The sequence below is a fragment of the Amphiura filiformis genome, chromosome 17, assembly GCF_039555335.1.
Source record: "Amphiura filiformis chromosome 17, Afil_fr2py, whole genome shotgun sequence".
NCBI classification, from domain to species: Eukaryota; Metazoa; Echinodermata; class Ophiuroidea; order Amphilepidida; family Amphiuridae; genus Amphiura; species Amphiura filiformis.
In genome coordinates, this window is record NC_092644.1 from 59,734,739 (window position 1) to 59,762,240 (window position 27,502).

General features: G+C 36.1%; 1 protein-coding gene across 1 annotated transcript in view; it reads right to left on the reverse strand.

The window, feature by feature from the left end:
* LOC140138079 (scavenger receptor cysteine-rich domain-containing protein DMBT1-like) overlaps positions 1–27,502 on the reverse strand; it is a 178,895-nt gene that overhangs the window by 15,552 nt on the left and 135,841 nt on the right. The window contains exons 2-3 of the mRNA XM_072159951.1: positions 5,105–5,166; positions 3,440–3,707 (exon numbers count right to left, since the gene is read on the reverse strand). Coding sequence (XP_072016052.1) covers positions 3,440–3,707; positions 5,105–5,166 — 330 coding nt within the window. The remainder of the gene's footprint in view (positions 1–3,439; positions 3,708–5,104; positions 5,167–27,502) is intronic.

Consider the following 27,502-nt stretch of genomic DNA (forward strand, 5'->3'; position numbering starts at 1 on the left):
GAATATGAAAATAGTCTCTATAGTCCGAATTTTAAAAGGGTTCTATAGTCCGAATATAGAAATAGGCTCTATAGTCCGAATTTTAAAAAGGGTTCTATAGTCCGAATACGGAAAGAGGCTCTATAATCCGAATTCAAAAAAGGGTTCTCTAGTCCGAAATTGCAAAACGTTTCTATATTCCGAAACGGATACCGTGTTCTTTAGTCCGAATTAGTAACAAGGTTCTATAGTCCGAATTTTTAAAACATTAACATAACCTCTAGCTAAATAAGACTAAAGCAGAGTTTATGGTAAACGAGATGACTCTGCTGCTAAAAGGGCGTACACCACCAAATCACAATGTAATGTAGATGGATTCCAGTAAAACAAAAGTCTTTTTAGAGATATTTTGGCCTTTCTGTGGAAAAAGATGAGGCATGTTATAGCTTAAATAAATATTTGAGACCTGCACATGAACTTGGATCGCCAAAAAAGTTGCATAACACAATTTTTGAATAAAGCAGGCCCTCGGATTGAAAAATGGCCAGAAACGGGTTTTCAGGGTAGAGTACGGGTCGAAAATGATGATGATTTAATCACAAGACTACCCGTACATTGAAACAGTTTACACCCCGGGCACCCCCAAATCCCAAGATAAAACTATACTTTAACTATTCTGTAAATTAATTTGTTTAAATGACTAAAATTTGTTTAAATGAAAAAGCCGCAGCACTTACATGGCGGGAAGGCGCTATGAAAATTTGAACTCGACAATGCCCGAATACATCGTAGAGTATTACTAGTATATAATATTATAATGGAATGAAAAACGGATAAAAATTAAGAAAATATCACCAGAATAAAGGCGAACGTCAATGTACGCTACAGAAAATATCCAGAGAAACCAACAATGTTGAACAGCAGCGGATTTGTATTTAACAATTGACGATTTGACACTGAAACAAATGATAAAAATAAAATTCGGACTATAGAACCCGTTTACCAATTCGGACTAAAGAACACGGTATCCGTTTCGGACTATAGAACCGTTTTGCAATTTCGGACTAGAGAACCTTTTTTCAAATTCGGATTAGAGAACCTATTTCTATATTCGGACTAGAGAACCTTTTTTTTACATTCGGACTATAGAGCCTATTTTCATATTCGGACTAGAGAACCGTTTTAAAATTCGGATTAAAGGACCTCTTTAAATATTCGGATTAGGAAACCTTTTTTTAAATTCGGACTATAGAACCTTCGAAATAAAGAACCGTCGGAATAAAGAACCTTCGTAATAAAGAACCATCGGATTAAAGAACCTTCGGACTAAAGAACCGTCGGAATAAAGAACCGTCGGACTATAGAGCTTCCACCCTTACTAGTATATTATAATATTATAACGGAATGAAATGAATAACAGATAAAAATGATGAAAATACCATCAGAATAAAGATAAACGTCAATGTATGCTGCGGAAAATATCCAGAAAAAGCAACCATGTTGAACTTCATCGGATATGTATTTAACAATTGATGATTTGACACTGAAACAAATGATGAAAATAAAATTCGGACTATAGAACCCGTTTACCAATTCGGACTAAAGAACACGGTATCTGTTTCGGACTATAGAACCGTTTTGCAATTTCGGACTATAGAAGCTTTTTTAAAATTCGGACTATAGAGCCTATTTCCATATTCGGACTATAGAACCCTTTTTAAAATTCGGACTATAGAGCCTATTTTCATATTCGGACTAGAGAACCGTTTTTAAAATTCGGATTAAAGGACCTCTTTTAATATTCGGATCAGGGAACCTTTTTTAAAATTCGGACTATAGAACCTTCGAAATAAAGAAGCGTCGGAATAAAGAACCTCTTTTTAATTTTTTTCGGACTAAAGAACCTCTTTTAAAATTCGGACTAGCGAATGCTATGAACACATGTTCGGACTAGCGAACCTTCGGACTAAAGAACCTTCGGATTATAGAAGCGTCGGATTATAGAGCAGTCCCCTAATGCGCTATTCCAGTTGAAATCCATACGCCACCTATGGAAAACGTGACCTTAATCTTTCGCGCAGGGAGTGTGAATTTTTAATGGGGTTACCCCCAAGGGGTGATTCCGTTTGAAATCTACACCCCTGTGTGGAAGATAAAGGACATGACTTCCATTATTGATGTGAACTGGAATAGCCCACTACCGATATTCAGAATGGTATTTTTAGTAGAATTCATAAGGGATAAACAAAGTATTATATTTTACAGTAATACATTTAATAAATAATAAATCAATGTCTTTGGGAGACCTTTGCATTCGAGGATAGAATAATGAATCGATGCGCTAAAGTTTAATCAGTTGGTCAGTTCATAAATGATGCTATTCGTCGGAGAGTAGTTTCGAGTAATAAATAACTTGCATAAAAGTCAACTGCCTATAATTATTGGAAGTCATAGCTTTCTATCGATCCTCTTGCATGCTATATGCACATGAATAGAGTAGTGTATAATAGTGTATGTATCACTCTAGTGATTATTTCGATGGTCTATATTTTTCACAGGGAAATAAACCTAGGCTTATTTCGAAAACTAAATTACGCTTTCAAATGAAGATTGACTTGTTCGACTTCTCTGCTCGTGAATATTACACTGCGAAATTTAAAACTTCTTTTGTGTACTTTAATCAATATAACTTCAAACCTGATTTCCTGCGGTCACACGATTATGTAACAAACTGAAATGAAAACCGAAACGCCTTTCTACAAGTTTTAAGTTTCTAACAAAGGGTACGGACAAAGGTATTGATAATGACGCCAATCAAGAGCTAAGGCAGGATAATATGAAACCACGTGAGTTTTGAAATTAAGGTCTCAAAATAGGTCTTTTCATACTGGTTTTCTCCGGGAATTTTCCTATACATGGTCAACAGAGCTCAGAATAAATTTATGTCAACTGCGTTTAGCCTAAGAGTGCAAGGCACTTAAGACATGAACAAATAGCTGATACTTTTACTTGGATTGTCTCGAATATATAGCGCAATTACTTATTATTAAACCCAATATCTAAACCTTCACAGGCATTTATTTGAATTGGTATCAAAACTAGTGACTAGTCTCTTGCACAATCTGCTTATGTGCACGTGTATTACACACTTATAACTATCATGAAAAAAGGGATTTTTAAACTGTTTCCAACGAGTTCCTAATATCTACAATCCTATCCACGATTTTTAAAAAGCACCCAAATTATTTTAGAAAATCATTGGTTCCGAATTTCTGCAATTGATTCCAACGAGTTCCTAATGCCTGCCAATTCTATTCTAATGCCTGCCAATTCTATATCTACAATCCTATCCACGATTTTTAAAAAAGCACCCAAATTATTTTAGAAAATCATTGGTTCCGAATTTCTGCAATTGAGTGCAGAAATCAAATCAACATAATTGAGAGAATGGTATTCTTACCATTGGCCTGGTCAAGAGGCCCCGTACACACAACACTAGCATCCTCATAGTGTCCGCAGTCGTTGCTGTACCAATCATTATATTTGCATTCTAACAAAATATGTTCAGTACCCGTACAGGAAACATCATCGAGTAGAATAGGTCCTGCTCCCTCACCAAATATGGCGGAAGATGGTGCGGATATGGCATCTCCGAATCCAAGTTGACGACAGACTACACTCGCTGATTTTATCCCCCAATCATCATCACACACGGTACCCCACACACCCTAGATATAGCAAATAATAAGAAGAAAGATAATTATAGCGTTGTCCACTACTTACCTGGAAAATGTTAAGGCAGCTTTGGTCAAGATTAGCACGACTTCTTCAGGACTTCAAGACTATTAGGAGTTATTCAGGGAGACTATATCCCTTGCCTAGGACATTATGGGCTACCCTTGAACAATGATACACGCGTAGACTTGTCTTATTAAGAAATGACGGTGCTGAAAGAGTCGTTTGAAGTACGTATCCCTTTCCTAAAGATTCGGTGGCTCTGAAAAGAACCCTTCAAATTAGCTTCTTTATAGTCTGTCCACATAGAAGTACAAAGTAAATAGACCTCGGAAACTGGAGGTATGAGAATAAATATTTCAGTGCAATGATTTGTGCACCACGCTCTTTACGCGTCGCGTCGCGCTCGCGTGTGACGCAAAGCATCGACCCCCGATGCCACAGATTTGGTTTGTACTTCTAAGTGGACAGACTGTAGGACTTCAGGACTGTTAAGCGTTATTCAGGGAGACTATATCCCTTGCCTAGAATATTACAATGATACACACGTAGACTTGTCTTCTTAAGAAATGACGGTGCTGAAGGAGTCGCTTGAAGTACGTATCTCTTTCCTAAAGATTCGGTGGCTCTCAAAAGAACCCTTCAAATGGATTGTACCCTGCCCATTGGAAAATTGGTGGCTTATACTTGTCCCGCTAAAACTGTATTATGAACACCCGTTGTTTTTAAAGTCTTATTGAGCAATTTGTATCTTGTTTTATCTAGAACTACTTAAGCTTTACACAAATATTTATCTTATATTACTTTGTATATACAATTCTAGAAATCTTTATCTTATATTATTGTGATACTACTATTCAGCACCATGGATCGTTCTTCTATACTTTCTCTCTTGGATCGGATCGTTAACAGCAACAAGTGAAGAAGCATGACTATATAATTATATTGAAATAACCTTGAAATCTTGTAAAAATATTATTTCAAGGTACTTGAACTTGTTAGACAATCTTGCTACAAATCCCCAGGGTCCTACGATTTGCGCGGGAAAAAGTGCACATTGCTAAAATAAGAAAGCAAATTGCCCAGAAAAAAAATATTAAATGATACTTTAACATTAATCATGCTGCATGTGGTTGACATTCCTAGAGAAAAAGGATCGTGGAAACAGTAATATTAACCTGTTATTATTTTAGGCTTACGTGAGCAGAAAGGGCAAAACAAAAAAGGAAATCATTAACCTTATCTTGTGCTGAAATTTGGCATGAACATTTGAATAAAAATGAATTTGAGTATTAAATCAATTGCTTTGGAGACATAAATTTGGCAGCAAGACGCTGAAATTTGTACCACGATTAACTTTTGGGCATGCATATTATATAACGCTACTCACATTATAATATATCTCCACGCGACCAGCATATGCACCACCACCAACTAGACGAAGCGATCCATCTGAAGGAAAAAGAAATGAAAACACTCGAGTTATTATACTAAATACAGACACTGATCATGTAAATTAAAGCCACACTCTGCGATTTAATGAAACATAATAACTTAACATAAGAGACGCAAAAATTTCATCATTTGGTTTTCAAAATTCCAAATTCCAAACTTTTCGACTGAAATAGCTCATATATCACATTTTCTTCAATATGCAAAATGGTTTTTGACGAAAAAACACCAACATTTCCCCTTATTTAGTTCCGAAAAACTTAGTTCATCAGGGTGGTGTAGTTCTACCGTAATAGATATTGGAGACATAAACAAGTATGCTAAGAGTAAGCTCTATAACATGAGCTAATAGTCAGGGTTACATTTCAGCACGCTCTTGTAGAAAAATACACAAACGACGTCAGTAGGATTGAAATCAAGAAGTATGTGTAAGATATACATAGATGTTTGAGGGTTCATGTAATTGCTGGAACATCCTATGGGCTTTGGACTCATACGTAGGTAGAATACACAGAAATCGAAATTTACTTTCTGCCAGGCTCTTTGCTTTCTGTATCTATACATGCAATAGCGTCCAACCTAAATCCTAATCTTAATCATAACCCCACCTATTTCCTAACCCCAATCCTAAACTTTTAAGGTGAAAAACATTTTGTACATTGAATGAGCGGTATAAATGAAGGAATTCCATCCATTTTCTTGAGGGAGCGTTTATCATTATCAAAATGATTATGTTACAACATGGTTTTGTCATAGTAACAGAGGGAACTCATTTATGTATTGATGAAAACCAAATTGACCACACCTGTCAGTCAACTCACATTATGAACGCATTACTCGGTATTTCTGATGCTTTACATTAGCTACCTTATTGTTTATAATAATTAAAAGATGAATTATTTCAAATTGGTCAATACAAGCTCATGGCATCTTTGATTTATTTTCGTAAGTAGCTCTTTCATCAAATCTGTAATTTAGTCCATATCGTTGTCAATATCCATTGTATCCCTTTGGGTTTCCTTTATGTGATCAGTATCTGCTCACGTTTTGGAACTTGAACATAAGATCTGATACGATATCAAAACGCCTAGCCGGTTTGGTATCGTTAATTGTCTACTGGCCTGTCAATCACACCTCGTAACGAATTTGCGAACATTTTTGGATTAGCCATTGTTATGCATTACAACGTTAAATTTGAACTGAGCCACTTTATTAATCTGAAATAATGTGAGGGAAACTGTAATTAGGCGCGTCTGCGTGGTTTACTTCGCTCGGGCAGTAGTCTACTGTAGTAGACCAGTTTAATTTATCATTCTCTAAATTAATCTCTCTGAGCTGACCATGGAAAACTCATCATTCCTGTTCTGATTCAACAGCTCAGATATCCATGTTTTTCTCTGGGCAGGGCAGTCACTGGAGATGTGATGTGTTTCGTCATAGATTTTAAATGGTTTCATGCATGGAAACGTATGAATTGTTTATCAAAAAAAAAAAAAAAAGGAATGCAGCGCAGTCTACTCGGGCAGCTAAAGCTGCCCTCGCGAAGTAAACCACTCAGACGACGCGGACGCATCGTTGTTAATCGGTGATGAACAACGGTGAAACATGATTGAATCCCTTTCAACAACGAAAAGAAGCTAAAAATCGTATAATTCACGATTATTTTACGAGGAATGTCAGTTAATCATTGCCACTCAGCCTTACAAAAACTTCGATGATTTCTCTTTTGATATCAGCAATAAAACTACAGAATAAAATGGCAATGTTTAGCCGCTTCCTGATAAATACTGAATTCAACTTGTAAGCTGGCATACGCACAAAGGTTCCAGGCATGACGAATTTTACGCGCTCTCGCGTAACGCGTAGTCTCGCTCGCGTTCGCGTATACGCTACAGTAAAAGTGTTGGTTCATCACGGATTAACAACGGTTGGCTCCTGTACAAAGGTATAGGAAAAGTTGTTGAATGCTATATATCAGGTGGCAGATTGTTTAAGATATAAAAGATAATAAATGAACAAAAAATAAACTGACACATAGTAGCTATATCACAATGGTACTAAAACATTTCCACTGTAGTCTTCGGCTACAAAATAGTGTTCTTATGGTTAGTGCAATATAATCCGGGCTAATTGATCCAACCTCGGTTATGTAATTCCATATTGGACTTGATATTGAGCCTGAAACTTAAATTATTAAAACCGGATATGAAGTCAAACCCATACCATCCCACTGACTTGCGCACACGAATCATTTTATTACTTTGATGTTATTGAAGCTTACCTTAAATCGTTTGACATAAGCTATGTTTTAAACTTTTTTGAATTTTAACTTTTACTTTGAAAACTGCAAGGAATTTTTTGATGAGCAAATACAATATAAATCTAAATAAATTCCCCTCAAATTTAGCTCCATAAGACTTAGTTCTATACATAACACGGTGTTAAAAAAATGCTTGAAGTGTAACCCATCTAAAAAAGTACTGATATTATCCATGTCATATATTTTATGAGAAACACGCAAACAGTAATGCACTTTTGAAGTGTTTTCTTCATTTGTACATCCATATCAAAGGTTTCGTGAAAAATAACTGGACGACATCTTAGCCCATACTTAATACTTGTACGTGGTCAACATAAAACTCAAGTCACGTTTCCCGCCAAAATAAAAAAGAAAGGCTATCTCAAAAACAACTCATCCAGTTCAAGGCATGTTAGTACGTCATTGAAAACATATTTCATATTGATTTTAAAAGAATTGAACAATTGAAAAACAGCTGACTCCGTGCAGAACGGAGAAGGTTATTTGATCATTATGCAAATGAAATGGATAAAGTATCTCGTATCAGGTAAGACGTATGTATCACACTTTGATTGAGGCTTGTAAAAGGAGTCTTTTTAACAATGTTTTCACCCAATAAATGTCTCCAAAATGCTACTTTTTAACCTTTACCGAAGCGCAGGGTGTGTCTTGTTGTCAGTGTAAATACGAACGGGATGTAATTAGGGTATGCGATTTAACCAGTGTAGTATTACTAGCACTCTACACACATTTCAACGTGTTTCAGTTCCGGATATCAGTATTTAAGGAAGATCTTATTTGAACATTGTTGAACTACCTGTAGGCCTTCATTCACTTATGCTTAATGACGGCTCACTTTAATCAAGCAGGCCGGTTCGTGTTCACCCGTTCAAACAACGCATAACCAGTGAATTAAGACGCGCAATTTGAAAGGATATACCGGCAGTTGTTTCAATGGTTTCTGCATTGCTTTGCCAATTTGTCTAATGTCAGGAATTCCAACAGATATGACCAGAAATAAACAAAAATGCTGACATAATAGAGTATACACTTTAGGTTTTGGTATCACATCAATTTCCATATCTTGAGGAGAAAAATTACACCACCTCAATCACACCTGCCAAGTTTACAGTTACAAAATTATATCATTTCAAATGGTACCCTAATCTGACAAAATACATACGAGATAGGATAAACAAGCAGGTAAAATTACTTCACACACCATTATACCTGACATATAACTCAATTTATATGGTTTTTTTAATATAACATAAATGTAAAAATATATTTTATTTGAAACAATACAAGAAAGAAATAGAAGCCAAAATTGTTGGTGCAATCTGGATAAATTTCGGAAGTGATACGCGTCACAAAATCCACTTTACACCACAATTTATCGTCAGTTTCACCAATTTGAGTGTTGGTCTATATAATTCGTGAAAGGGTAGATATCAAGTGGAAAGAAAAATAGCAAGGTGCACCAACTTGATGTGGGGAAACAAGTAAAATACAGACTAGACGGTACGCTGAGGGGGACAAAAGCAGCAAAATGTAGGTAAAGTTCGATATCAAGGTAGTTGTTATTCAAAAACTGTCGATTTTGGCCTCTGCCGCAAAATTTGTATTTGACATGTTTACTGAAATCCGCCTCATCTATTGCCATTTGATGTTGATGATATCATGACAGTAGCCTTTCTTACGCCCACTTCAATTTAAAGTTGTTCTGAAAATCTATTGGGATACCCATGATAGTAGCGTGTTTCATGGATAAAAGATTAAGGGGCTCGAAAGGATACAGTCTTGAATTTATCAAATGTTCTAGACAATTGTTATTAAATCTAGCATGTGGACAATGAACAACACTGTTCAAACATGTCTGTTTTAAGGAAAATTTTCATTGAAACAAAACCAAATAATTTACTCACTATTGACGGTTTCGCCTATCATGGTCGACAGGCATCATCAGAATGATGATGGATGATCCTTACTTCCGGTAGGACGAATCCCGACTGTAGAGGGTGTATTTACAGCCAGGAGAGGATCATACACGTGACTCAGGTAGTGGGCCCCTCGTCTCTGTTCATGACGTTGGTTCCTCTTCTCCTGATCCATATTGATTCTTTGACATGTCTTGCGTTAGTATCACACTCCTTGCATAGAACTTTAGCATTGTCCCAATTGATGATATGGTTTTGTTGTATTGTATGGTCTGTTATAGCTGACTTAGACTGCTCACTTGTGGATTGTTTACGGGTTTGCCGGGTGTAATTAGCTTTGGTTTTTGACACCCTGTCCGTTTCTTTTTGGTGCTCTTTTAGGCGTGTCTCAAATTTTCGTCCCGTTTCACCAACATAAGAGTGATTGCAGTTAGCGCATGGTATTTCATAAACGCAGTCAGTAGTGTTGAGAGGATCTATTTTGTCTTTGGGATGAACTAGCATTTTGCGGAGCGTAGTGTTGGGCTTCATGGCAGTGACTATTCCGTGCTTCCGGAAGATCCTATTGGCTTTGTCAGCGAGTCCCTCCACGTACGGGATCACCACACAACCCCTTAGTGGGATTACTAGTACTGTCTTTCTGATGTTAGGCTTGATCTGTTTGTTAGCCATTTTGTCTTTCACTTTCTTAAATGACCAGCCGGGGTAGCCACAGCTCCCGAGCGCCTGCCTGATCTTTTCTTCTTCTAGTTTCTTATCCTCGTCTTCCGGAAGATCATATCCTACCTGAGTCATGTGTATGATCCTCTCCTGGCTGTAAATACACCCTCTACAGTCGGGATTCGTCCTACCGGAAGTAAGGATTATCCATCATCATTCTGATGATGCCTGTCGACCATGATAGGCGAAACCGTCAATAGTGAGTAAATTATTTGGTTTTGTTTAATGAAACTTTTCCTTAATGTATATCTACAAACCTGATGAATCTATTCAGTGATCATGTCTGGTTTGTTTGAAGCAGATTGGACAATCTGTCTCTTTTTTGTTTTCTTCCTTTCTTCTTCTAAAACTACGTGTCCTGAAACTCACTGATGAATAGAAGTGTTTTAATATTCTAGAGTATTTGTTAACCCTATAACATTTTTGCACAATTAGGCGAATATCAAGAAGTATCATGACATAAAGATATAAGGTTGATTAAGGTGTAACCCATCTAAAAAAGGACTGATATTATCTATATAAGTCATACATTTTATGAGAAACACGCAAACAGTAATGCACTTTTGAAGTGTTTTCTTCATTTTGTAAATCCATATCAAAGGTTTCGTGAAAAATAACTGGACGGCCTTGTCACATCTTAGCCCATACTTGATACTCGTACGTGGTCAACATAAAACTTAGGTCACGTTTCCCACCAAAACAGAGGGGGGAAAGAAGGACCATCTCAAGAACAACCCGTCTAGTTCAATTCATGTTAGTACGTCGTTAAAAACATATTTCATATTGATTTAAAATGAATTTGAACAAATGAAAAACAGCTGACTTCGTGCAGAACGGAGAAGGTTATTTGATCATTATGCAAATGAAATGGATAAAGTGTCTCGTGTCAGGTAACACGTATGTATCACACTTTGATTGAGGCTTGTAAAAGGAGTCTTTTTTAACAATGTTTTCTATGTTTTCACCCAATGAATGTCTCCAAAATACTACTTTTTAACCTTTATCGAAGCGCAGGGTGTGTCTTGTTGTCAGTGTAAATACGAACGAGATGTAATTAGGGTATGCGATTTAACCAGTGTAGTGTTACTAGCACTCTACACACATTTCAGCGTGTTTCAGTTCCGGATGTCAGTATTTAAGGAAGATCTTATTTGAACATTGTTGAACTACCTGTAGGCCTTCATTCACTTATGCTTAATGACGGCTCACTTTAATCAAGTAATCCGGTTCGTGTTCACCCGTTCAAATAACGCATAACGCATAACCAATGAATTAAGACGCGCAATTTGAAAGGATATACGGTAGTTGTTTGAATGGTTTCTGCATTGCTTTGCCAATTTGTTTCATGACGGGGATTCTAACAGATATGACCAGAAATAAGAAAATGCTGTAGATGTAATCCAGTAAGTACTTTAGGTTTTGGTATCACATCAATTTCCATATCATGAGGAGAAAAATTACACCACCTCAATCACACCTGCCAAGTTTACAGTTACAAAATTATATCATTTCAAATGGTTCCCTAATCTGACAAAATACATACGAGATAGGATAAACGGGCAGGTAAAGTTACTTCACACATCATTATACCTAGCATATAACTCAATTCATATGGTTTATTTTAACATAGCATAAATGTAAAAATATATTTTGTTTGAAACAATACAAGAAAGAAATAGAAGCCAAACTTCTTGGTGCAAACTGGATAAATTTCGGAAGTGATACGCGTCACAAAATCTACTTTGCACCACAATTTATTGTCAGTTTCACCAATTTAAGTGTAGGTCTATATAATACCTGAACCAGGGTAGATATCAAGTGAAAAGAAAAAGAGCAAGGTACACCAACTTGATGTGGGGAAACAAGTAAAATACAGACAGACGGTACGCTGAGGGGGACAAAAACAGCAAAAAGTAGGTAAAGTTCGATATCAAGATAGTTGTTATTCAAAAACGGTCGATTTTGGCCTCTGCCGCAAATTTGTATTTGACATGTTTGCTGAAATCCGCCTCATCTATTGCCATTGAATCACATAATACTTTGATGTTGATGATAGTCATGACAGTAGCCTTTCTTAAGCCCACTTCTTTTTAAAGTTATTCTGAAAATCTATTGGGATAGCTATAGTAGCGTGTTTCATGGATAAAAGATTAAGGGGCTCGAAAAGATACAGTAGTCATGAATTTTACAAATGTTCCAGACAATTGTTATTGAATTTAACATGTGGACAATGAACAACACTGTTCAAACATGTCTGTTTTGTTTGAAGCAGATTGGACAATCGGTCTCTTTTTTGTTTTCTTCCTTTTTTCTTCTAAAACCATGTGTCCTGAAAGTCACAGATGAATAGAAATGTTTTAATATTCTAGAGTATTTGTTAACCATATACCATTTTTGCACAATTAGGCGAATATCAAGAAGTATCATGACATAAAGATATAAGGTTGATTAAGGTGTAACCCATCTAAAAAGGACTGATATTACCCAAGTCATACATTTTATGAGAAACACGCAAACAGTAATGCACTTTTGAAGTGTTTTCTTCATTTGTACATCCATATCAAAGGTTTCGTGAAAAATAACTGGACGACCCTGTTACATCTTAGCCCATACTTGATACTTGTACGTGGTCAACATAAATCTCAGGTCACGTTTCCCGCCAAAAAAAGAAGGACTATCTCAAGAACAAACCGTCTAGTTCAAGGCATGTTAGTACGTCCGATTGAAAACATAATTATTTCATATTGATTTTAAAAGAATTTGAACAAATGAAAAACAGCTGACTCCGTGCAGAACGGAGAAGGTTATTTGATCATTATGCAAATGAAATGGATAAAGTGTCTCGTATCAGGTAACACGTATGTATCACACTTTGATTGAGGCTTGTAAAAGGAGTCTTTTTGTCAATGTTTTATATGTTTTCACCCAATGAATGTCTCCAAAATGCTACTTTTTAACCTTTACCGAAGCGCAAGGTGTGTCTTGTTGTCAGTGTAAATACGAACGAGATGTAATTAGGATATGCGATTTAACCAGTGTAGTGTTACTAGCACTCTACACACATTTCAGCGTGTTTCAGTACCGGATGTCAGTATTTAAGCAAGATCTTATTTGAACATTGTTGAACTACCTGTAGGCCTTCATTCACTTATGCTTAATGACGGCTCACTTGAATCAAGTAATCCGGTTGGTGTTCACCCGTTCAAACAACGCATAAACCAGTGAATTTTAATTTTAAAATTTTAAAAGACGCGCAATTTGAAAGTAGTTGTTTGAATGGTTTCTACAGTGCTTTGCCAAGTTATCCCCATGACAGGAACTTGATTTTAACAGATCTGACTAGAAATAAAAAAATGTTATAGACACAATCCAGTACACACTTTAGGTTTTGGTATCGCATCAATTTCCATATCATGAGGAGAAAAATTACACCACCTCAATCTCACCTGCCAAGTTGAGAATTGAAACAAAACCAAATAATTTACTCACTATTGAGGGTTTCGCCTATCATGGTCGACAGGCATCATCAGAATGATGATGGATGATCCTTACTTCCGGTAGGACGAATCCCGACTGTAGAGGGTGTATTTACAGCCAGGAGAGGATCATACACGTGACTCAGGTAGTGGGCCTCCTCGTCTCTGTTCATGACGTTGGTTCCTCTTCTCCTGATCCATATTGATTCTTTGACATGTCTTGCGTTAGTATCACACTCCTTGCATAGAACTTTAGCATTGTCCCAATTGATGATATGGTTTTGTTGTATTGCATGGTCTGTTATAGCTGACTTAGACTGCTCACTTGTGGATTGTTTACGGGTTTGCCGGATGTAATTAGCTTTGGTTTTTGACACCCTGTCCGTTTCTTTTTGGTGCTCTTTTAGGCGTGTGTCAAATTTTCGTCCCGTTTCACCAACATAAGAGTGATTGCAGTTAGCACATGGTATTTCATAAACGCAGTCAGTAGTGTTGAGAGGATCTATTTTGTCTTTGGGATGAACTAGCATTTTGCGGAGCGTAGTGTTGGGCTTCATGTCAGTGGCTATTCCGTGCTTCCGGAAGATCCTATTGGCTTTGTCAGCGAGTCCCTCCACGTACGGGATCACCACAAAACCCTTAGTGGGATTACTAGTACTGTCTTTCTTGATGTTAGGCTTGATCTGTTTGTTACCCATTTTGTCTTTCACTTTCTTAAATGACCAGCCGGGGTAGCCACAGCGCCCGAGCGCCTGCCTGATCTTTTCTTCTTCTAGTTTCTTATCCTCGTCTTCCGGAAGATCCTATCCTACCTGAGTCATGTGTATGATCCTCTCCTGGCTGTAAATACACCCTCTACAGTCGGGATTCGTCCTACCGGAAGTAAGGATCATCCATCATCATTCTGATGATGCATGTCGACCATGATAGGCGAAACCGTCAATAGTGAGTAAATTATTTGGTTTTGTTTCAATGAAAATTTTCCTTAATGCATATCTACAAACCTGATGAATATATTCAGTGATCATGTCTGTTTTGTTTGAAGCAGATTGGACAATCTGTCTCTTTTTTGTTTTCTTCCTTTTTTCTTCTAAAACTACAGGGTGTCCCAGAATGATTTGTACCGTGTTTGCAAAAATAACTAAAAATAGAAGGCGGGCAGTGTATCTATTTTTGATACCAGCATTATAATGTTGGATATGTCTCCTACTTATTCTGTTAATTTCAGCACGCTACTTTTATTTGTTTTGGCGTGGCATGCAATAATGTAAAATCGATGAAAAACGACTCGGATACCTTTGAAAAATGGCACGATACGATTAAATGAAGAACGTGGGATGTTTGGCACAGCATTTCGACGACAACTACTGTTGGGGTTGCGCCTTAAAGCCCGCCTTAAAGCTTGCCGGACAGCTGCAATGTTCGCTCTAGTTCTTGCAGTCTTACAAGCACCTGAAGCTTCACTCTGCCGATTCCTGACAGTTCCGTGCTCGTCAAACCTCTTTACGTTATACACTATCGTCTAATGAATCTTCTTTGCGTCTCAACATAGCTGCCGGTTTGCCAGTAAGTTTTTGAAAGAAATCCACGCTGCTGTACAGTAAATTGAGGAGCCGACTTTTCTGTACCACAACCAGTTCGATCTCTGCAAGCATTTCAAATGACATGGACCTCACACCACAATAACTATATTTAAAACTACCGCCAAAGAGAGAATGGGATTAGGCCACAAATCCTTAATTCCATATAATGATTGCTTCGTAACGTCATAAATAATAGATAGATATCGGCTATTTAGTGGAAATATGAACAGGGCACAACTAAAATACCTGCATAACTTTTTCCAAATAACTTTGTGCTGAACGGTTAGTAATGTTACGGATTTTCAAAATAGGTTGCGTTGTCAAAACTTAGAATTCACCATTTTTACACAATCTTCTATAACTTCTAATAGAAACGTTCAATTTTTAAAAACTAAAAAATCTGAGAAAGCTAGCTATATGTAGAACTTAAAATGCAAAACAATATGACCATTCAACATGCCCTTCATACCTAAAAAATTCCATCTTTCCCGGCACAGATCATTCTGGGACACCCTGTACGTGTCCTGAAACTCACTGATGGATAGAAGTGTTTTAATATTGTAGAGTATTTGTTAACCCTATACCATTTTTGAACAATTAGGCGAATATCAAGAAGTATCATGACATAAAGATATAAGGTTGATTAAGGTGTAACCCATCTAAAAAAGGACTGATATTATCTAAGTCATACATTTTATGAGAAACACGCAAACAGTAATGCACTTTTGAAGTGTTTTCTTCATTTTGAAAGTCCATATCAAAGGTTTCGTGAAAAATAACTGGACGGCCTTGTCACATCTTAGCCCATACTTGATACTCGTACGTGGTCAACATAAAACTCAGGTCACGTTTCCCGCCAAAACAGAGGGGGAAAAGAAGGACCATCTCAAGAACAACCCGTCTAGTTCAATTCATGTTAGTATGTCGTTAAAAACATATTTCATATTGATTTAAAATGAATTTGAACAAATGAAAAACCTGACTCCTGCAGAACGGAGAAGGTTATTTGATCATTATGCAAATGAAGCGGATAAAGTGTCTCGTATCAGGTAACACGTATGTATCACACTTTGATTGAGGCTTGTAAAAGGAGTCTTTTTAACAATGTTTTCAATGTTTTCACCCAATAAATGTCTCCAAAATGCTACTTTTTAACCTTTACCGAAGCACAGGGTGTGTCTTGTTGTCAGTGTAAATACGAACGAGATGTAATTAGGGTATGCGATTTAACCAGTGTAGTGTTACTAGCACTCTACACACATTTTAGCGTGTTTCTGTTCCGGATGTCAGTATTTTAAGGAAGATCTTATTTGAACATTGTTGAACTACCTGTAGGCCTTCGTTCACTTATGCTTAATGACGGCTCACTTTAATCAAGTAATCCGGTTCGTGTTCACCCGTTCAAACAACGCATAACCAGTGAATTAAGACGCGCAATTCGATAGGATATAGTTGTTTGAATAGTTTCTGTAGTGTCTGCAGTACTTTGCCAATTTGTCTAATGTCAGGAATTCTAAAAGATATTACCAGGAATAAGAAAATGCTGTAGATGCAATCCAGTATACACTTTAGGTTTTGGTATCACATCGATTTGCATATCAGGAGGAGGAAACTTAAACCACCTCAATCACATCTGCCAAGTTTACAGTTACAAAATTATATCATTTCAACTGGTACCCTAATCTGACAAAATACATATGAGATAGGATAAACGGGCAGGTAAAGTTACTTCACACATCATTACACCTGACATATAACTCAATTCATAACTTCTATATTAAATATAGCATAAATGTAAAAATATACTTTATTTGAAAGTATACAAGAAAGAAATAGGGTACCTGCAGGGAATATAGGATCATTAAGGACGTTTAGCTTATTTGCATAAAAACTAAAGAAGATATGCCCACAAGAGATTGTTATGATGAACAACCTGTCCTTTAAGATTAATAAAACAGGCAATGTTACCTTGTTTTTATGTTTGTTTGGACGCTATGACGTCAAAATGACTTCATCGTCAAGTGTCCCATATTACCTGCATGTGCAGGTAATATGGGACACTGTGTTATCTCTATGGTGAAAATCAAAAGTTCAGAAAATCACTCTTTTGTTCTAAAAACATTTTTGTTACATGATTTTGAATGTTAAATGCAAATTTCTACAAGAAAATTCAATTTTCTAAATAGTTTTGCTTTTCGCATTGACAATGCACACAATTTCCTATGTGTCCCATATTACCTGCACCCATTCAGTTGAAAATCAGAGAAAATAATCATTTATAAAGGAAAGTGCCACTTGTCAGTGGAATTTTACCTGCTGATAAGCTTAACCCATCACCTAAAGATCATAAAAAATGACAAATGCCCCCTCAGTACTAGAGTTTTTGGATACACAATCATAAAATGTGACGTCATTGATTTTATATCAGGCCAAAAAAACGACATAATGTTTTGGGCAATTTCACTCTTTTTGGCATTGATTTCCAAGAATTTGATACACAGACTCCAAAACTGCATTTCTAGAAGCACAATTGATGTCTCTAAACACTTAACAAATCAACTTAAAGTGTTTACCTTCTCTAAGCTACTTTTTGTTAAAATGAAAACAGGTGTTATATTACCTGCTGTCCCATATTACCTGCAGCTACCCTAGAAGCCAAAATAGAGGCCGTCAGCGTGACGTCATATGCCGCCATCTTGTGGGTACACGCTGTGATGGTCGTTCGATCTCCATGCGTGAGCAGCAAAATCACCGCGTTGAGGCGCGATAACAGTTGCGTGGCAAGCTGCGCCCTGCGCGTAGTGTCCGACGCATGAACACACAGATCATTTGTACCCACAAGATGGCGAAAGGCTGACGGCCTCTATTGGTGCAAACTGGAAAATTGTCGAAAGTGATACGCGTCACAGAAATGTTTTTTTATCCACTTTGCACCACAATTTATCGTCAGTTTTACCAATTTGAGGTCTATTTAATACATGAAAGGGTAGATATCAAGGTAGTTGTTGTGCAAAAACTGTCGAATTTGGCCTCTGCCGCAAAATTTGTGTTGTCATGTTTGCTGAAATCCTACTCATCTATTTCCATTGAATCACATAATACTTTGATGTTGATGACAGTCATGACAGTAGCCTTTCTTAAGCCCACTTACTTTAAAAGTTGTTCTGAAAATCTATTGGGATAGCCATAGTAGCGTGTTTCATGGATAAAAGATTAAGGGGCTCGAAAAGATACAGTCTTGAAATTAACAAAATGTTCTAGACAAGTGTTATTAAATCTAACATGTGGACAATGAACAACACTATTCAAACATGTTTGCAGTGTCTGCAGTGTTTTGCTAATTTGTCTAATGTCAGGAATTCCAACAGATATGACCAGAAATAAGAAAATGCTGTAGATGTAATCCAGTATACACTCTAGAATTTGGTATCACATCAATTTCCATATCATTAGGAGAAAAATTACACCACCTCAATCACACTTGCCAAGTTTACAGTTGCAAAATTATATCATTTCAAATGGTACCCTAATCTGACAAAATACATATGAGATAGGATAAACGGGCAGGTTAAGTTACTTCACACATCATTATACCTGACATATATAACTCAATTCATAACTTCTATGAAATATAGCATAAATGTAAAAATATATTTTCTTTTAAAGTATACAAGAAAGAAATAGAAGCCAAAATTGTTGGTGCAAACTGGAAAAATTTCGGAAATGATACGCGTCACAGAATCCACTTTACGTCACAATCTATCGTCAGTTTCACCAATTTGAGTGTAGGTCTATTTAATACGTGAAAAACTAAATATCAAGGTATATAGTTGTTATGCAAAAACTGTTGATTTTGGCCTCTGCCACAAACTTCGTATTTGTAATGTTTGCTGAAATCCGCCTCATCTATTTCCATTGAATCACATAATACTTTGATGTTGATAATAGTCATGACAGTAGCCTTTCTTAAGCTAACTTCCTTTTAAAGTTGTTCTGAAAATCTATTGGGATAGCCACACAAGCGTGTTTCATGGATAAAAGATTAAGGGGCTCGCAAAGATACAGTCTTGAATTGAACAAATGTTCCAGACAAGTGTCATTGAATTTAAAATGTGGACAATGAAAAAGACTGTTCAAACTTGTCTGTTTTGTTTGAAGCAGATTGGACAATCGATCTCTTTTTTGTTTTCTTCCTTTTTTCTGCTAAAACTACGTGTCCTGAAACTCACAGATGAATAGAAGTGTTTTAATATTCTAGAGTATTAATTTGTTAACCCTATACCATTTTTGCACAATTAGGCGAATATCAAGAAGTATCATGACATAAAGATATAAGGTTGAGTAAGGTGTAACCCATCTAAAAAGGACTGGTATTATCCAAGTCATACATTTTATGAGAAACACGCAAACAGTAATGCACTTTTGAAGTGTTTTCTTCATTTGTACATCCATATCAAAAGTTTCGTGAAAAATAACTGGACGACCCTGCCACATCTTAGCCCATACTTGATACTTGTACGTGGTCAACATAAATCTCAGGTCCGTGACGTTTCCCGCCAAAAAAAGAAGGACTATCTCAAGAACAACCCGTCTAGTTCAAGGCATGTTAGTACGTCCGATTGAAAACATATTTCATATTGAGTTTAAAAGAATTTGAACAAATGAAAAACAGCTGACTCAGAAAGAAGAAGGTTATTTGATCATTATGCAAATGAAGCGGATAAAGTGTCTCGTATCAGGTAACACGTATGTATCACACTCTGATTGAGGCTTGTAAAAGGAGTCTTTTTAACAATGTTTTCTATGTTTTCACCCAATGAATGTCTCCAAAATGCTCCTTTTTAACCTTTACCGAAGCGAAAGGTGTGTCTTGTTGTCAGTGTAAATACGAACGAGATGTAATTAGGGTATGCGATTTAACCAGTGTAGTGTTACTAGCCCTCTACACACATTTCAACGTGTGTGTTTCAGTTCCGGATATCAGTATTTAAGGAAGATCTTATTTGAACATTGTTGAACTACCTGTAGGCCTTCATTCACTTATGCTTAATGACGGCTCACTTTAATCAAGTAATCCGGTTCATGTTCACCCGTTCAAACAACGCATAACCAGTGAATTAAAGGGGCATTTCGTGATCCACAGCCTCATCCCCCCACTTTTCCCAAAAAAAGTTGAGATTTTTACACCACTGGATACCTCTGGCTACAAAATGTTTATGTACCAAATATTTCTTGCAGATTAATTCGTTTACCAAAAATATCGTTAAATTTGAATTTCGTTCTGGTGCACCAGAACGAAATTACAACACATTGTCTATGGAGCAGTGTAATACACATAATCATGCATAACTCGCAAACGCAAAATCGGAATCAACTGAAATTTTGGAAATAAGCTTTTTTCGTGGATATCTACTGAAAAATGTCATAAAAAGAGGATGCTAGGATCACGAAATCCTCCTTTAAGACGCGCAATTTGGAAGGACATAGTTGTTTGAATGGTTTCTACATTGTTTTACCAATTTGTTTCATGACAGGGATGCTAACAGATATTACCAGAAATAAGGAAATGCTGTAGATGTAATCCAGTATACACTTTAGATTTTGGTATCACATCAATTTCCATATCATGAGGAGAAAAATTACCCCACCTCAATCACACCTGCCAAGTTTACAGTTACAAAATTATATCATTTCAAATGGTACCCTAATCTGACAAAATACATACGATATAGGATAAACGGGCAGGTAAAGTTACTTCACACATCATTATACCTGACATATAACTCAATTCATAACTTCTATATTAAATATAGCATAAATGTAAAAGAGAATGATGTTATTCATGCAAGTAAAAGCAGGTAAAAATATATCATATTTGAAAGTATACAAGAAAGAAATAGAAGCCAAATTTTTGGCGCAAACTGGAAAATTTTCGGAAGCGATACGCGTCTCAAAATCTACTTTAAACCACAGTTTATCGTCAGTTTTCCAATTTGAATGTAGGTCTTTATAAAACGTATAAGGGTAGATATTAAAGTATATTTAAATGTATAAACTGCGATTTTGGCCTCTGCCGCAAAATTAGAATTTGTCATGTTTGCTGAAATCCGCCTCATCTATTCTCATTGAATTACATAATACTTTGATGTTGATGATAGTCATGACAGTAGCCTTTCTTAAGCCCACTTCCTTTTAAATCTGGAAATCTATTGGGATAGCCATAGTAGCGTGTTTCATGTATAAAAGATTAAGGGGCTCGAAAAGATACAGTCTTGAATTTTACAAATATTCTAGACAAGTGTTATTAAATCTAGCATGTGGACAATGAACAACACTGTTCAAACATGTCTGTTTTGTTTGAAGCAGATTGGACAATCGGTCTCTTTTTGGGTTTCTTCTTTTTTCTTCTAGAACTACGTGTCCTGAAACTCACAGATGAATAGAAGTGTTTTAGTATTCTAGGGTATTTTTAACCCTAGGCCATTTTTGCACAATTAGGCAAACATCAAAAAATATCATAACAGAAAGATAAAAATGGATAATTTTCAAAATAAAATCGAACAAAAAATCGTGCGCAAATTGCGCTTCAACATCTACTTCATGTTTTGATATATATTTCAAACACAGTAATCGACATACATTTAAAACAAAGGGATCATAGAAACCCCAGTTAGAGAATTTTTATTTTAGTTTTAAGAAGAACAAAATGAAAGAAAGTGTCATATCCCCACGTTTCTGTTTAAATCCCCAAGCGAAAATTGGTTGTCAAATCAACCATGCAATATATCTCGAGTCCAGTTATAAAACAATCTAACACAATCCTCTTAATTTACCGCGATCGACATCGCATACATATTAACTAATCACGTTGCATTGCTAAATTAAAAATTTATGAAATAGAGGCTAGAGCAAACTCTACAAACCACTTCACTCACGGAAATTGGCTTTAAATATCTTCTCTATATACAGAGGGTTTGTCATCTTAATTGATGGTTCGCAATCTGAAAGACTCACCGCGTACCGCCCTTATTTTGTTCATACCGTAACATTAATAGACAGGGTATGAATTGTGTGTGCATTGGCAATTCGTTGCAGTAATTGATGAGTCGTAGTATTATTAGGTTTGTGAGCCGTGTAGTCATCAATGCTGTCAAGTTTCATAAGGGTGTGAACTACCAAATGAGATTGTCACCCATGTAGCACGTACGTGTTTAGGTTGGTTTCAAGCAATGCATAGGTATGAGGCAATAATTGAGGCACCCACCGTATTTAAGGTTAAATTTGACCTCTTTGTTAATTGACCTGAAATGAGAATATTGTATCCAACAATTTGAAAAGTGTGTTTTGCCTTTTAACGTGTGTTTCTTACTGGTTATCGTGTTCTATATTTTAAATGGTCGTTCCACAAAGAAATATGAAATAATTGAGTAAAACAATGAGAGATGTCAGTACGCAGTAGAATATGCAGTGTACTTCTTATTTTACAAGAACGCGATTTTGCAACGTTACAGTTTATTTTCTAGTTTAATTGATCAGTTTTAATTGCACAGAAAGTAGATTACATTTTCCCAGTAACTTAACTAAGCTTTTTAATATCTTTTTATGTAAATAATTAACTTCTCGAAGGGAAATTAAAACAGTCAATTATCACTGTCTCAAAACGAAAAGAGAGGATGACATTCTGTGCATCGTTAACATAATGTTTTTGTACATGATGGATATTTTTTTCTACCTATAGCATACAATGACCATGTATTTCACTTTATTTAACATGTAATTCTTTAATTGATACAAAGCTACAAAGCTACACAGCTATATAATTGAAGATCGAATTAAAAAGACTAGTTTGTGTGTGACGTCAGGGCAAAGGCGCGGTGTGATTAGTTGCTGACCTGCGCAGTACGGCATTTTGGTCTGGTTGACAGGACGTCATACGCAAACTAGCCTTTTTAATTCGGTCTTCAATTATACATCCTTCCGTCCGTAGTTGTTGTATTTAAAATGTACTCGTATAGCAGCGTTGGTAACTGAAACTAAACAAGGCCAGCGGTATCGTCCCCGTGGTTTGCAATTTCAATGACATGTCCTAAATGAGAATGTGAGAACGTTGTTTACCATTCTTACTCATAAAACTTTAACAAGGCAATTACTAAGCAAAATAGCCGGAGCTTCTTTCATATAAACAATAGTATTGAAAGTATTATGTATCGTCAAGACGATGCACACTGACTTCACTCTTTCTTGATGCTGCACGGTTTAAAGGTAAATTTTTGAAATCATTAAAGTGGGGTGTTTTCGTTTTTATGAACATTGCAATTGACGTTTTACATTAAAGAAATTATTTTTTTACAAACAATATTCTCAGCAATGTTTCTACCAAACAATATTATCAGCAATGTTTCTACCAAACAATATTCTCAGCAATGTTTCTACTAGGAGGTCAAGAGCAAGCAAAAACGGCATTAACATTAAGTTGATCAATATGGTAGAACGCCTTTTGTTAATCATACACAAAATAAACACTTTCAAGCGTGTGCTGTTGTAGGGTCTATGTGAATGTTTAGTTCACGAAAAATATAATGTATGGTCTTCGGGCCCGACCGACCCAGATTTTGAAAATATTTGCGAAAACCACATAGAATAGGGTTTTTATTTTCGTATAAAGTATAAACCACCAAATCAAGGAGGCCCGGGGAAAGGAAAAACGACATTAGCAGTGCAATTGTTCAGGTGGTAGGGCCTACATACTAACACTGGCTGTGAATTCTAACCTCTATTAATCTGTTCGGAGGGGAGGGGTGTATGTGAGTTGCGTTCGTGTATGTGATGGGATTTGTCGGAGTGTCTGTGAGTCTGTGTTTGCGTATTTATGAGTGGACACTATTTCTGTGTGCGTTGACACATGAAACTAATCGTATATTGTGCAACAAGATAGCTCGCTTTTTTATGTGTGTGCTGGGAATTTTAAAACTTGACTCTAAAATATACCAAATTTGGCGAATAACAATCAGAAAGTAATAAAAAATATACTCATGGATATATGAAATATTCGTGAAAAATATCATGAAGTGTTTTGCCAATTATACTGATATGATAATATAATTATATTGTAGAATTAATGCTACTGTTTCTTTCTCGTGTGGGTTTTGACAGGTAAGTCAATATGCATTGTGTTTATCTAACATTGTAATAACGCCGTATCTGCAACATAATGATTTTATCATGATGATATCAACTCTATAATGACTTTTCTGCGTCGAATAGGAAACCACTAAAAAACGACATATTGCATTTTTTATTAATAATTATTACTGTCTTTATCTTCTTCCATTTTTGATGCGTCTTTAAAACTAAAAGATCTGTGACCTAGATTGGCAGAACATCATGAATAAAATATAAATCAATTTTTGTTGCATTATAACCTCTTTTACTTGTTGTAATGCAACACATTTTCACTAATCAGGCAATCTAGAAGTGTTTTATGAACCCTAAATTAATCATTATGCTCTGATTAATTAATTATGGTGACAATTCAAGAAGTGACTTATTATCAACTGATTTGGGCACTTATTCGTATGCAGATCAAATTAGTCTGCTCCGCTGATGTGACGAAAGGACCAATTGTTAGATAAAATCAGCTGGGGTGGGTAGAGTGGGTGCGTGTTTGTGCTGTGTGGGGATGAGTTTAAAGCGCCATTTGTTACGTCAGCTAATAAGCAAAGTGCCTAACAGATTGAAACTGCCATTTTTACATGAAGCACCGGAGCAGGGAAGAACAACAGTACAAATGAAATTGCTCAATTTGCAACATCCATTGTATAGGCTACATTATGCAAAGGTATCGTCTTTATATTTGTTGGGCGTATGGGGGTGGTGAATGTAAGGGGGCGGGTGTCTGTGGGGTATGTATGTGTGTGCTAGGCTTGTAGGTATTATATAAAAGCGAAATATATTAAACAGAAATTAGCTCACAATAAAACTCATATGTAGGATGATCCGGAGCTAGGAAAAACTACACATTTAGTTCAAATATTCAGTTGATGAATACTCATCAACGGCCATTGTAAATTATGCATAGGTAACTGCTTCCAACGGCCATTGTGAATTATGCAAAGGTATCTGCCTTTTGTTTTAATACTATTCAGCGCTACCGCGCTGTTGAATCAAACAATATAAATAATACTCTTGAAATTGCATACTTATAATTGACTGTGTAGGAATGAGTGCCGACATTTCAAGGACAAAAGGCTACAATCCTTACTTACCTGACAGACAAATCCAGAGTAATTTGTATTCAATCTCTTTGACCTGGATTCATTATTGATGACAAGGCAAGGAATTCAACATTAAATTGTAAATACATAAAGTGAATCTAACTGGATCAAGACCTTGTAGCAGCTTTGGCAGGGTTAATGTAACGAAGCTATTTTGGCGAGATGTATAGAAATGATAATGAAAATATTTCTAAAAGGAACATCCATCATGACCATGACTCATGAATATTATATGGAACCGTATATTACATGTTCAATCAACCATTGTTGAGAAAATCACAAAAGGCAAAAAATACCATCAACATTAAATATTTGCGTACATCCAATAGTGTATAGTGGTGTTTTTTTTGTTTTTTGTTCTTTTTTTGTTTTGTTTTTTAATTAGTTGAAGACTGCGCTTTATTCGAAATATCGGACTTTGACAAAACTACAGCACCCAAAGTCTTGATTTTTGCAGGGTATATGTTAGTTTAATAAAGAACATTGTAATGTAGTAAAAAAATGGAAAAACCTTGAGGATGTCCTCCTCAGCAAATGTTACAATATGGCTTTAAACGACCCGTTTCTGAGCCATTGGTTGGCAGATCGTAAACATCCTATCAGGGCCTCTGCGTGATTACGCACGACATGCGCTGTCATGTGACAAAAGATGTCACGACTTTGGACTCTTGCGTACTCACCTTTGCATGCAAAAGATATGTCAAGTGTGTGACATGTATTAATCCCTTTCTCACGAGCACCCTAGATGCTAGCCTGTGCATTTCATTACACAATTCAATTTACACCTATTAGAGTTATGTACTTTTAAATTACTGACTACCAAGGCAGGTAAAATATGAGAGGATGACTCATATTACTGTTCAATGTTTTCAATGTAACATTCTATAAAGAGAAAACACAATGCAGCCCTAAAAGGTCGCAGAAGCGAAACGTAATGAAAATGTAACAACAATGAAGTAATACATGGATGTTGTCTTTTTATGTTCATCAATATATCAATAATGTAACATTGTATATTTTGTAATTCATTTGTTGTCTACCGCAGCTATTATTATATTTTTCGCTACATAATCACAGTATCTTGTCGATTTTTTGGCGTGTGTATTTTTTCTTGTTTTTGTATTATCTTTGTCATGTTTATGTTAGTCGAAGACATGTCATTTTCGTATTTCAAAATGCACTTTAATATATCATCTTCATTTACTATCATTTTATATTGGTTGCTTCTATGTATTCCCTTCTTTCAATTATTATTGTGTTTGTTTAATTTTCTTTTTCTATTTTTATATTGGTTACAGTTGGTTTTCCTGTCGTTACGTTGTAAACTGAGCATGGCTATGAGGGACAAAATGGGTACGTATGAATATCCTTACCATCCTACTCACTGATACGTTTCATGCAACTCGTTTAATTTTTCACATTGATGTAATGCGCTACTAGTTGTCTCCCTTTGTGCACTGCAAGTACTTTATGATGTTTTTAAAGCAAAACTGAGTCTTTTGATGTAAATACACACATATATACAAACTAAGAAACACATTAAAACGCAAAGGCAAATGAAATCACAAGATTGAATATTATACTTGTATGGGACCATAACATAGTTTTTCCTATAATTTCTCGCAAACAATCGATGAAAAAAACTGCATTGCTTCTCTTATTGACATCACACAATAGCTCAAAATAGCATGTACAGTTAGTTACACAACCCATTTAACACCCTTCACACATACCCCCCTCTCTCCCCACACCCCCCCCCCCCTCGCACATACCCCACCCCCTAAACCCCACACATGACACACCGCAAATACATATAGCAGGTATCTTTCTATATTTTCATAATTTTTCTTATGATATTCGTTATAAAGTACTCACCATGCACAACTAAACAATTTGTATGCTAATGTCGATTTTCCTTACTACGGACCTCCGTACAGAAAGCTAATTAAAATATTTTGTTTGATAGTATTAATTTCCACTACACACTTACAAATACACCGCAACATAACCCCCCCCCCCCCAAAAGCACCCTACACACAAATACATC